A 13738-nucleotide genomic window follows, 5' to 3' on the forward strand; every position below is an offset into this window, starting at 1 on the left:
TGATTATTGTAGCTATGTAATACGTTTTGAATGATGTATTTCTTAAGCCTGGATTACTAGAGTAGAATTGAATCAAAGGATATGAACATTTTTTTCAGCCTTTGTCTTTTTTTGTATATTTTTTCACACATACGCATCAGTTTATGCTTCCATATGAGAATACTTGTCTCGCTTCCTTTTCACATTGAATAGCATCCATAATGTCAAGTTACTTTGTGAATGATGAAAAATGGTTTCTAATTGTTTTAATGAGTATTTCTGTGATTACTACTGAGGTTGTATAACTCTTTATACGTTCATTTGTTCCTTAGTCACTTACTGCTTTTTAAAAATTTGTCCTTTGCATAATTTTCTTTTGGGATGTTCCTATTTTCCTATCACTTTGTATAGGAACATTAATCATCTGTCATATTTGCAAAAAATTTCCCAGCTTTTAATTTTTAATGAAGTGTTTTTCCCATTCAGAAATTTAAAATTATTTTGGGACCAAGTCTATTGGTATAGTCCTTTGAAATGTATTTTATTGCTTTTACTTCTAGGAAATCTGTCTCCAGAATATCTTCAGATATATCCCTACATTTTCTTAAAGTTTTTAAATTTTATATTGTGCTTTCTGAGCTGTATGGTATTATGTGATGCAGGGTGTTTCAAATAGATTCTCTCTTTGCCTTACTGTGGACTATCTGAGGTGATTAGAAATACATTGTAATGATAGGTATTTTGAGATTATTCTGTCGCATTCTTGTTTTGGCTTTTGAAATGTCATTGCCTACTAAATTTAATTTGTTTTTATTTATAAGACACTCTCATAACAGGAACAAGTAAGCAGAGGAGAGAGAAATAAACTTCTGTGGGAGCTTAAATTTTCTATCTGCTCTATAAAGAGTTGTCCTGCTTTAAGGGTTTTTATTTAAGGTGATCGTTTCTGTTTTTTGTGAATCTGCTCAGGTAACACACTTTCTTCTTAAAGTTTGGAAACGGCCTCTTGAGTGTGGCTTGGGCCAGAGGGTACAGGGTCTGTAGAGATGTGCCATGTATCACACTGCAAAACCACCCTGGTTAGTCAGTGTCTTCAATGTATGTAATCAGTGGAAGCTACCAGGAGGACACACTGGCATTTTCAGTGAGCTGGCCACACCTCACGAATGCAGGGTATAGAATTCAGTAGCCAGGGGCATCATCCAGAGCAAGGTTATCAACTATGCAGTCACATGAGCTCCACCAGCATTCCCTACAGGAAATTCTGTTCTCCATTAAACATGGTGAAAGTTACAAGATATTCCTGTGTTCTGATCTGCTTAGAGAACATTCTCATGTTCCTTTCATCTTGACCATTTAAGTCCCTCTCTCATTACCAGGTCCCTTTTTAGCAACTGCTTTTTCATGATCTCCAAAGTGAAGGTGCTAGTTGTCTGTGTATGCTTTTCTGTTTCTTAACCAGTGTTTATACTATGATTTATTTATTTTCTTGAAGCACTTACAATAAGTATAGTCCATGTTTACTGGCTTTTGGGGTCATATTTTACTTCAGTGTCTAATTCTTAATGATTGGGATTGGAGTCCTTGTTCCTTGTAGCTGCAGTTGACAGTTTTCGCGGGCCTTCCTTTCCAGGTGTTTCTGGGATGCCATAGGTATCTTTTCTGGAGGCTGCTTGCCCTCCTAGCTAGCCCTTTGACTCAGGACCTGTTGGTCACCAGCTTTTCTAAGTGCTGCTACTTTCACTAGTGTCACTTTGGCTCCAGTTTGGGCTCACTTCCTAGGCTACTGCATTTAGTAAGACCATAGTAAAGGGTCAGGGATTTAACAGGGAATTAAAACAACGAGAATTTAAAGCTGGGTATGAAATATGACTGTTTTCAGAGTATCCTGGCCCAAGTTTTGTTTTGACGGCTTCTCTCCCTAGTCCTTGGCCTACTGCAATGATAGTTAACCTATCTTTCCTCAGGGGATGCCTTTAAACACTGCTGTTTCCTCTTCAGAGTCGACTCCGAACTACTTTTATTTACTGTTGGTTGGAATAAAAATTGGTGCAACTCTTTAGCAGGCAATTTAGCAATATTTCTCGAATTTAAAAAACAAAGGCCCTTTGAAACAGCAATTGCACTGTTAGAAATTTACCTTTATGGATATATTTTCTTTTTTAAAGATTTATTTATTTATTTGAGAGGGAGAGAGAGTACAGAGGGATAGAGAGAGGGAGAAGCAGACTCCCCACTGAGCAGGGAGCCTGATTTAGAATGAGAATCATGGCAATTAGAATTGTTCCCAAGATGCGCCCCATTTGCCAGAATGGAATGAGCAAGGTCCCGCTAAGATCTCTGCTTCAGAGGGTGTGCATTAAGGCAGGTCATGCCTTAGAGTCTGCTCTTTCTTATTTATCCTGCTCCAGAGATTGAATATGCCATGATGTGAAGTGCATGCTTTATTTGCACTCTTGCCTCTCCATTTCTGGCTTGATATCTCGGTCACTATTTTTCCTGTTTCTGACTCAGCTTATCTTAGGCACTCAGGTTTATTTACTCCTCTGTCTTGAACTCTTTCTTGGCTGATGGCCTTTCACCTGGTTCTGCTTTTTAGCCCCTTCTCACCTTCACTGCCCTAAGAACTGTCATGGTTCAGTGTCCGGCATCTCTCACCTATCGTGTGGGAACAGCAGTCTGCCCACTCCTCCATCCCAAAGCTGGCTCTATTGTGAGAGGCTTTCAGGGGACTTGGGTTTGGGTGCGCCTTTGCTGCCCCTTTCTGGTCTTTGGCAACTGTCGCTGGTAGCTGCTGATAATTAACCTTTCCAGTCTGACAGGTAGTAACACTTATGGGTGAAAAGTGCTTATGCTGATGTTTTGCATTAGATCAAGTCTTATCATGGTTATAGATAATGTGTAGCCTGAATAGTGCTAGGCCGATACACCTTTCCACTATGTAGCTTCATCTTATTAGATCCTTTTAGCTGGTTATAGTGGAAGGAGGGAAACTTTGAGGCTATAGGCTTTCTTGTTCCTTTACACACTTCTATCACAATTCTTTACAGTATTTATTTAATGTCTGTTTCCCCCATTAAACTGTAAGCCCCTCAAGAGCAGGTCCCATCTCTCTTTTGTTTCTTATCAGTGATGTCCATATTGAAAGAATGTTGGCTGGTAGAGAATACACAAAAAAGGAAGGAGTGGCATCTCTTATTTTAAAATGCTGAAACCCATGATTGAAGAGCTACAGATAAAGAATCACTTGTCCAGATGCTGAAGAACCACACACAGAGGAAAAATATCAAAGGAAAAAAAAATGCTGTACACTTTTGGGACCTGCCAAAAAAGGTGTTGGGTAGAGAATGACCTTCCTGCTGGGAGTCCGTGACCTTTATAATGAAGAAGCAGTTTCCCACTGTTAACACTGTCAGGAATAGGGTTGTGCTGTCATCATATCCATTGCCAAGTCTCCTGACTGTAATGTCACTCCAACCCCAACCACTACTGCTGAGTTAGTGGCCTCTATTTTGTGTTCTAACATAGCATTAATCATTCTCCCATGTAAATATGTATTTACTTGAGTGTGTAAAGGAATAAGAAAGCCTATAGCCTCAGAGTCACCTCTCTTGTATAAAAGTCCTTCAGATAATCATTATGTTTAGATAGTCTGTGATGTCTTAGAAATGCAAAATTGAGCACCAAACCAAATTTTATATTTACTGTTTGGCAGACTATTTATCACTTATGTAAAATTTATTTGTGCTTATTGTTTATGCAGTATGCTTAAAAATGTATTTCCAGCAGAACTCTTCAAATTCACAAGACTGGAAGTTAGTTTTCTAGAAACAGATTTTGAGTTTCAGTATGAGATCTTTCTTAAGTCTATCCTAACATTATAGTTGTTTTTCCTTTGTTAAAAATAAGGAAAAGATAGGGGCACCTGGCTGGCTCAGTCGTGGAGCATGAGACTCTTAATCTCAGGGTTGTGAATTTGAGCCCCACATTGGGTACAGAGAATTCTTAAAAATAAAATCTTTAGGGCGCCTGGGTGGCTCAGTTGGTTAAGCAACTGCCTTCGGCTCAGGTCATGATCCTGGAGTCCCGGGATCGAGTCCTGCATCGGGCTCCCTGCTCGGCGGGGAGTCTGCTTCTCCCTCTGACCCTCCTCCCTCTCATTCTCTTTGTCTCAAATAAGTAAATAAAATCTTTAAAATAAATAAATAAATAAAATAAAATCTTTAAAAAGTAAGGGAAAAAAATATAATTCTAGGTTCAGTTGGCTAACCAGCAAATTCTTTTTTTATTATGTTATGTTAATTACCATACATTACATCATTAGTTTTTGATGTAGTGTTCCATGATTCATTGTTTGCATATAACACCCTGTGCTCCATGCAGAACGTGCCCTCTTTAATACCCATCGCCAGGCTAACCAATCCTCCCACCCCCTTCCCTCTAGAACCCTCAGTTTGTTTCTCAGAGTCCATAGTCTCTCATAGTTTGTCTCCCCCTCCGATTTCCACCCTCTTCATTTTTCCCTTCCTGCTGTACCTCTGAAACAAATAATACATTATATGTTAAAAAAAAAGATAACCAGCAAATTCTACCAAATATTTAAAGAAGGCATAACACCATTCTTACAGAAACTATTCTAGAGAGTAGAAAAAGAGAGAACACTCCCTGATTCATTTCTAAGGCTAGCATAATCTTTGTAACAAAACTTGACAAAGACATTACAAAAATGGAAAATAACAGCTATTCTCATTCAAGAACACAGATGTAAAAATCCTAACCAACGTGTTAGCAAACCAAATCCAACATATATAATAAGGGTAATATAATAAGACAGGATTTTATTAGGAATGCAAAATTGGTTTAACATCCAAAACCAGTCAATGTAATTCACATATTAACAGAAAAATTATATGATTATCTCATAGATGCAGGAAAATTTGATAAAATTAAACATTCCTTTATGATAAACTTCTAATAATTTAGAAATAAAAGAGAACTCTCTTAATTGCTAAAGGGATATGCAAAAAAACCTATCACAAACATCATACTTAATGGTGAAATGTTGGAAGTTTTCCAGTTTGGGAATAAGACAGAAGTGCATGTTCTCTTTGTTTCTATTTAGCATTGCGCTGGAAGTCCTAGCCAATGCAGTAAGACAAGACAAAGAAAAGGAAAAATGTGTTGGAAAAGAAAGAAATTGAATGGTCATTATTATCTGCCAATGGGATTATATGTACAGCAAATTCAAAAAGATTTAAGATACACTATTAGAGTTAATTATGTATAATTAAATTACAGTTATATAATTATATAATATACATGTATATTACTATATGTATTTTTAGAATTAGTAATTATATGTAAAACCTGGAATAAACCAAAGAACAGAAATATGTAAGACTTGTATAGAAAATGTAAAGCAATATTGAAAAGAAGTTGGTGACTCAGGTAAATAGAAGGATGCATCTTGCTCATAGATTGAAGATCAGTATTGTAAAGATTCATCTCTAGATCCAGCCCAGCCCAGTCAAAACCTCAGGTGTTATTCCCATGTATTAGAATGGTATGTCACCACAGTAAATAATCCCAATGACCAGACATATTTGAAGGAATTTTAATATTTTACTATTTGGTAAACAGTGATTGGTATATTTTTATTTTAGAAGTGAGGGGACGTACTTGGGTACGTCAGGAAGAAGTTTTTAGTAGTCATTCAGTTTTTACTTCTGTTGTGAAAATTGATTTTAAAGAGCAGTCCTGGAGTCAGAAGTCTCAAAAAGCTCTTGTTACAATCAGTTACTTTGCCTACAAGTTTTGTGCTGTCCCTAACCATGTGTGGCTATTTAAATTGATCCTAGTCAATTCATTAGATGCCCTAGCCTCAGTTTGAGTGCTCAGTAGCCACATGTGGCCTCTTTTTGGATGGTGCAGATATTGACCATTTCTATCACAGAAAGTTTTACTGGACACCACTCCAACAAGGCTTTGCACCTTTTTGAACAGACACCAAATAAAATTTTAGGTGGACTGGGGTTGAGCAACTGTTCTCATTTACCACCTGCCATATTGGGTGGTCAGAAGTGGCCCAGCTTAAAGCCTATCTCACTGATTGGGTGTTTATTAGCAAGATACTAGATTTCCTGGTGAAGAAAATCAATTAGAGAAGAAATTGCAGTACAAATTTCAAACTATCCAACCTTGAGTTGTGGGATTATTGTTTACATCTAGGCAGACTTCTTGGGTTAAGCCCTAAGAGCCTAGGTAGCTAAGATCTTAATCAGTTGAGAAGGTTTCTCATGGAGTTTGCCTCGCAAAGGATTGGCTGAGGCCCAAGGGGATTCACATTAAGCTTAAGGAATGGAAACCCTGAAGGACTGTAATAGATTTTTGCTGCTGAGATTCAGCACTTGATGAATCTGGCTCTTTTGATTAGAGAGCTCTCAAATGGTAATTTCCCTTCCCTTTCCCAACTTTTTTCTTCCTTTCCTCCTCTCATCACATAGCTAATATCCAAGTATACAAGAAAAGTGGTTTCAGAGTGGTCTGGATTATGTAAGGAAGCTTGTGCAGCTGAGGTTCTGCTGGAAGCTAGGTGGATCTACAGCAGTAGATGGGGAATTATGAGGGACTCAAGTTAGAAATCGATTGCATTGGATGCATCTAAAAGTGTGGTTGGGATTTATGACTGTGTCATGAAATGAAAAAAAAAACAAACTTTACAGTTTGGATGTAATCACCCACAAACTGGCTGCTTTGGAAGACAGCCTTTTGGGAGGAAGAGTCAGCTAGATAAAAGGACTACATAATGGGGGTGTGGGCCTGGGGTGAGGGGATGTATTTATTGGGGCCTGCTGTATCATTCTAGCTTCTCTTTGTCTAGGAATTGTAAAAGCTTGTGATTTATTGCTGGAACTTTGATTCAGAGTTGCTAAGCGCCTGCTGTTGTGTTTCAGGCTGTAGGTTTGGACCTTGGGGTTCCAGAGCCAAAACAGAGAGCCAGTGCTCCGTCTGATACGGGAGACAAATGTTCACAAATAATTACCATATAGTGTTATTCATACGTATTCAGAAGATCCTTGAACATCAGTTTAGTCTGATTCCTTAATTTTCTACTACAGGCAGCTGAGGCCCAGAGCAGGAAGGAGACTGGTGGAAGTAATGCCAGAACTAGAAGCTGGATTTTTTTCTTTTTAAGATTTTATTTATTTATTTGACAGAGAGAGACATAGCGAGAGAGGGAACACAAACAGGGGGAGTGGAAGAGGGAGAAGCAGGCTTCCCGCCGAGCAGGGAGCCAGATGCGGGGCTCGATTCCAGGCCCCTGGGATCATGACCTGAGCCGAAGGCAGACGCTTAACTACTGAGCCACCCAGGCGCCCCTAGAACCTGGATTTTTTTGCTGATTGGACTACACTAAAATATGATCACCATCCTTGATGGCATCAACCATTTTCCTATCTGCATACAGCCCACTTCTTGCATAATGCCCCCTTGATGGCCCGCTTTTCCTCAGATACCACTTAGCTGTCTTTTCCTTGCATTTATTGTGCTTTTATGGTATGTCTGTCTTCCCTTTTAGATCTCAGATGTGATCAGGACAGGCAGCTTGCCCGCTACGTTCTTTGTACCCATCTCATTCCCATGCTCAGCATGGTCTGAATAACTGTCAGGTTTAATAATCCTTAGAGTTGGACACGTTGGGTTCCAACCTGTTTGTTTCTTTGTGAGACACCTTCGACTAATCACCTCCTTCTACATTAATAAAAATTCCACTTCTGGGTCCACATGAATACATACTATATTGTGAATTGAGTGAGGTTACTGTTTGCCGAGTTTTGGAGGAGGGAGGCATGGCCCAGAAACCATACTTTAGGGAGAGATGTGTACGAACTGGGAGACACTGCCAGCCCCAGGGTCCGGTTCAGTAGCTGGTGGCCTTGCTGTGCGCCCGGGTTGAGAGGCGGGCGAGGGCGGGGTTGCGCTGCGCAGGGGCGCTGTGCGACGGGCTCTGTTGCCGGAACTAGTCCTAGTCGCGCGCCCGGACGCGCGCAGCGCCGCCCCTCCCCCCTTCCCCGCGGGGTGGAAACAAAGGGGGCTCGGCGCGCGGAGCCGAGCCTAGGGGGAAAGGGGCGGAGCGTCTGGTGGTCTCGCGCTTTGTGGTCGCTAGGTTTGTTCCTGTTGGGGGACGTGGTGGGGAGGCGGGCAGCGACCTCAAACCGAGAAGTGGGAGTGCCGCGTGCTCGCGCATCTTGCGGCCTGGCGGCGAGGGGCGTCGCCTGCGCGCGCAGCGGAGGATAGTGCGCCGGCGCGGCACGCCGTGTTCGCGAGCACCGAGGCGGGGTGCGGCGGGGCGGGACCGGGCCGCGGCCCCGGCAGTTAGGGCCCGGGGGCGGAGAGGATGGAGCCCCCGAGGCGTTAGCCGACTCTGTCAGCTCTGACCGTGCAGCTGTTTCCTGGCGCGGCCCGTGTGATGGTGCCGGGAGGAAGGAAGCGCCGAGACAGCGCCTCGGTCGGAGCCCGGGTTCCGGGGGTGAGGAGGCCCGGGAACGGCGGAGCTGGCGAGCTGGCCGCTGGCTGGGCGAGCGGTCACAATAGGAGGCGGCGGCCCAGCAAGGAGCCGCGGGAGCAGCCCCGCAGGGCGGAGCCTCCCCTCGCAGGTACTGGCCGCTGCGGCCGTTGGTTCCCGCGTGAGGGCGGGACGGTCTGAGCTGCAGGCCGTTGGGAGCCTGCGGGGGCCGCTCCCGGCAACCAGGAGGAGGTGTGGTTGCCCGGTGCTTGGCGGGGCGCGGAGCGGCTGCCCGGCGCTCTTTGTTCCCGTGGCGGCGGCGTGGAGGTGTGGGTACAGCCAGCGGGAGCGCCAGCCCGCCGCCGCCTGGCAGATGGCCTCTCGCGCGCGCTCCCTCCCGTTTTGCCGAGGCGCAGGTGAAATGATGTCACCCAGGAGAACGCGGAACCCGTTCCGAAGGGTCCTTTCGCGTCCTTCTGCTCTGCGGGTTTCTGGACAGGCTGCGGTTTGTTCTCAGGGCATGGAAGTTCTTCTCAGGGCTGAAGAATGAGAGAGGTTGGTTTTGTACTGGGAATTTTTCAAATTATTAGAGAACTAAAGAAAAAGTTTTTGTTTCCGTGTGTAGGACCTGTAAGACATAATTTTTTCTTTGTGCTACAAAAGCTGGGTATGCTAATTTTTCCACCATAAATAGAAATGAATACTTAACATATGTCATTGCTGGCATCATGTGAATTGCCTTCTCTTACGTGGCGCACTTCACTTTGAAAATTTAAGTGTATGCAACTCATACACAAGCGGTTTGTTACTTTAGAATTGCGAACCTTTTGGGATCCTGTTTGACCTTGATTATAGGTGCTGTTGTTAGTACATTTACTTCAGTTCCTTTCAATAGCAAGCAGCCCAGGTAACTAGGCTCAAGTTAAAAATCCATTCGCACAGTTTTTGTGAAATCAAAACGTAACAAATCTAAGGACAGTTGGGATCAAAGTAAAATTTTTCCTGTCTTCAGACAACATACTGGAAAGGAAGAGATAGGACTTCTATAGAAGTAACAATACAAGACCAAATATAGTTGTTGGATCAGTTGCAGTGAAGTTGGGACATACTTGCAATCAAAAGATGAAATTACGAACTGGATTTTTAAATGAGAATTGTATCTCTTCACATACTTATTTCTCCACTTCTAACTTGTAAACTTATTGGAGTAATGTTTCTTTTTGAAAACATATTAAACCTTAAATCTGTTCATTACAGGAGTTCAATCTTAAGTTGATTAATATAATTTTCTGTGAGACTTATCTCTAAGAGATTTGGTAGACTTTAAAGGCTATAGTTAAATGAATTTTACCACAAACTGGCCATGTGGGCCATAGGGCCTCATCTGCAAAATATGAAAGTTGGATGTAAATGATGTCTGTGGTCCCTCCACCTCTGATATCTTCTCTGATTCTGGAAGGTAGTTTGTTTCTGTACTTATTGTGGTTTATGTACACATCCTGTTTTTATAGCTGAACTAAGTTTGCAAGTATTAATATGAGTAAATGTTGACAACCTGATTTTTGAGGGAGGGTAGACATAGGATGGCATAGTTAGACATAACTGAATCTGTTAGCATCATAATGTGGAATGTAGATCTGTTGTCTCTCTTCCAACAGCTTTGGATGAAACTTTTAGTTACATTGCCAGACTATTTGTGCTCATTTTTACTTTTTTTCAAGGTTGTGGGTGGGAAGTATGGATGAGAAATCCTTGAATAAAAATCTCAAATGATCTGTATGGAAAGATCTTTGTCTTCTAGTCTGTTCCATCTGTTTCTCCTGTGCTGCCCGTTTTGTTTAGGCCACTGTCATTTTGTAATTAACTTTGCTGGGTTTTGTGTAGTGTCTGGGTCTACTTACTAGTTTTTTTGTTGTTGTTTGTTTGTTTTTGTTATTTTCTTATTAACCATATATATCAGGCATGTTTTCACTTCTTTTCTGTTTTGGTTAACTCAGCTTGTTTTATTTTTCTCTGGAGAGTATACAGATTGTAAACACACATTTGAATATAGTTTTGGTCTAGTTCATTCATTCCGCAAATGTTAAATTCTTAAAGTGACTGCCTTTGTGGAGGAGATAAAGCAAATGCTTTAATTCTGTATAGTAAATTAACAAGTGAGAAATTTGAGCAAATAGAAGAAGAGGGGCCATTTACACAGTCTCAGTTTTTCCACAATTCTTACATCTTTTCATGTTCCTTTTTTAAGGACTTCAGCACCTTACCTTTTCCTCCTTTATGTTAGAGGGCCCTATTCCTCATTTAGTTCTTGTGGAATTGCCCCTCATCAGACAGTCTCTTTGAGGGCAAGAATAATTTCTTTTTTCCCCATGTATTCATAGCATCTAGCACATAGTAGACATGCAATAAATATTTGAATTAATTATGAATTTTATTTAATAATCGTAAAGAGCCTAGTCACACTTTATCTTTTCAAATATATATTTATATAAATTTTTCATATTGATTTGGACTGGTCATGGTCTAGATACTTTCCAAATCCGTGTAATTCTTAAGAGAGAAATCTTGAAGAGATACTTTAGAGCATTGTGCTAAGAGGTTACCAGCATAAATAGTACTTCCTTGCTGGGAGAATAAATCTTTGTTCCGGCAAATCTGGATGTGGAAGGGAAAGAAGAAAACTTAAAAAAATTTGTAACTCTTATTTTTCTAACCTTTATGTCCACCTTCTCAGTAGATGTTATGGTTAGAGACCTCCTTATTGCATGTACCTCGCCCCCCACGCCCCCCACTCCCCGCCAATTAATTTATGGGACTGTGGGGTTAGGGAAAGGATGGTGGAGCCTTTAGCTATTTTCACCAAACCTTGTTCTGTTGTCCTTCCAGAAAGACATGAACCCAGTTTGTTGTTTGCCTTAACTCAAGAATGGAAATAATAGTTTGTTTTAGAAAATGATTGCCCCAATGCTGAACAGCAGTGATCCTCCTTCAGTAGATAGTACCAGTTCTTGAATGGGTTAAGGCTGCATGGTAGTCCACCAAGCATGTTACCATTATTTTACTTAGCAAATGTTTATTTGTTAAACATTTAGGTTACTTCTAGTTCCCTTTTTAAATTGTTGCTATTACTGTACTGTGATGAACGTATTTGTGCATGTGGCGTTTCCCTTATTTTGGGGTATTCCCATATTGGAGTATAACCTGAGAATTTATCAGATGAAAGATTACTGATTCAGACTGTTCAAATAGTTAATAAAATCTACTTGATTATTTTCCAGCAGATTAACATTTGCCATCATGGAAGCAGTGAGAATATGTGGATTTTTAGATAATTTGGATTTGACCTTTTCGTTTTTTAGGTACCCAGACTTGCACCTAGAGGAAGACTTGGAGGAGTCAACACTAAGCATCTGACTCTTCATCTTTTATTTTGGTTTGGTTTGGTTTTTTTTTTCCCCTCTTCTAAAAGGCTGTGATTTGAGTGCTTTTGACCAGTTGATATGCTGCTAGTAACAATGAACTCCGCCCCACCCCCCCTTGGAGAGTAATGTCGTTGTTTTGGGGAAGACTATTTGGCCTTATAGCAATTTATTTTGAAGAAAGTAGATTATTTTAACGCTGGCCTAGAGGTCATGTACCTGCATATCTTCTGTCTCACCTGTATGAGAAAAATGTAAATGAACGAAGAAGGAAGCTCCCATCAGAAGTGATTTTGGAGGAAGCAAGTTCTGGGACAATATCTGGACCTAAGTCCTATGTTATTTTTAGTACCATGACTGGTAATAGACTCTTCAAGACAAAGTTTAAATCGTTAGTTATAGTATGGTTTACCACACGGCGAAAGGCCACATTAAACAAAAGATGGCCTAAAATAGTACCATATTGGTGCTTAAAAGGTTAAACTGTTTTCTGTGACTTTAGTCTTGTGAAACAGGTGCTTTTCTCAGTTATGCTGGGTGAATTAGTCATATAGTTATATGTAAATAAACATTAAAAATGAGAAGTGTGGGGAGTTGGAGATTAATCAGGTCTCAGGGATGTTTTCTTGGCAGGACTTTTTAAACATAGGTTGCATCCTGAGCAAAGACTGAAGTTACTGTATCTTTGTAATGTTCAACAGTTGCCAGGTTAGAGAAGAATACAATTGTATCAATTTCCAGATATGGTATATCTTAAGTAATTTTAAATGAGGAAGATTGAGGGAAATAGTGGAAAGTTATGTCAGAAATAATTTACAAGGAAATATTTTTTGAATACTTAAAATAGACTGTGGAATAGTTTTTTTATAATCCAATTAGATTACAAAGAATGTTACTTTTTTTTGGTAAGTTTTATTTAAGTAATCTCTACACCCAACATGGGGTTTGAACTCAAACCTGGAGATCAAGAGTCACTTGCTCTTCTAATTGAGCCAGCCAGGTGCCCCAAGAATGGTACTTTTAAAATTCTTAAAGGTGTTTTAGTGGGTTGAGCATGGATTTTAGAGCCAGGTAGACTTAGCTTCAAATTATGGCTCTGGTATTCATGAGATATGTGGCTTTAAGCAAGTCAGTTAACCTTGACTTGCAGTGTGTAAGGATCAGAGAGCTAATTCAGTTCCTAGCATGAAGTTAGCTATTATCAGATTTTAAAAACTGCTGTATTGCTTAGATAAAAATGTCTTAATTTATATCTTTCATCAAATTAATACAGCTAAAATTCTGGAGAAGAAACTTTCTTCAGGTGTGGTACAGCAATTTCTGGTCTATTCGATACATAATGTCATGTTAGTTTTCTATTGTGTGTAACAAATTACCACACATTTAGTACCTTAAAACATGAATCTCTTATCCCACAGTTTACATGGATCAGGAATCTTGATTTGGGTTAAGCTGCAGGGCCCTCTGTTAGGGATTTTACCTGTCTGGTGCTGTGATGTCATGAGAAGTTTGATGTCCTCTTCCAGGCTTACTGGTTGTTGGTTCAGTATGGTTCGTAGGACTGAAGTCCCCGTTGTCTTGCTGTCAACTGGTGACCCTCTCAGCTCCTAGAGGGTGCCCTCATATCTCTGCCACATGGCCCCATTCGTATGCCTTCTGACAAACATAGTGGTTGCCTGCAGGGTTGACAGGAGAATCTCTTCAGGAAGGGTCAGTTCCTCTTCCAAGAGCTTTCTTTAAGTTGGGCTTACCTTGATTAACTTAAAATCAACTGACTTGGGATCTTAATTACGTTTAAATCCCTTCACTTCTGTGAATGCATTCGTATAATTAG

General features: G+C 40.7%; 1 protein-coding gene across 7 annotated transcripts in view; it reads left to right on the top strand.

The window, feature by feature from the left end:
* RNF38 (ring finger protein 38) overlaps positions 1 to 13738 on the top strand; it is a 119466-nt gene that overhangs the window by 62754 nt on the left and 42974 nt on the right. For 2 of the 7 annotated variants that reach the window (XM_035016305.1, XM_035016307.1), the window contains exon 1: positions 8199 to 8636. The exons of 2 other annotated variants lie outside the window; for them this stretch is intronic. Coding sequence is in view for 2 of the 5 variants with exons in the window: in XM_035016302.1 (XP_034872193.1) it covers positions 9032 to 9040 (9 nt within the window). In the remaining 3 variants the exon portion in view is untranslated. Of the gene's footprint in view, positions 1 to 8131; positions 8147 to 8198; positions 8637 to 8699; positions 9041 to 13738 lie in introns of those variants that run through there. 3 more of the 7 variants (XM_035016302.1, XM_035016303.1, XM_035016306.1) reach the window with 2 other exon arrangements.

This window comes from Mirounga leonina, unplaced genomic scaffold, assembly GCF_011800145.1.
Source record: "Mirounga leonina isolate KUSES-001 unplaced genomic scaffold, KU_Mleo_1.0 Mir_170, whole genome shotgun sequence".
Taxonomy (NCBI): Eukaryota; Metazoa; Chordata; class Mammalia; order Carnivora; family Phocidae; genus Mirounga; species Mirounga leonina.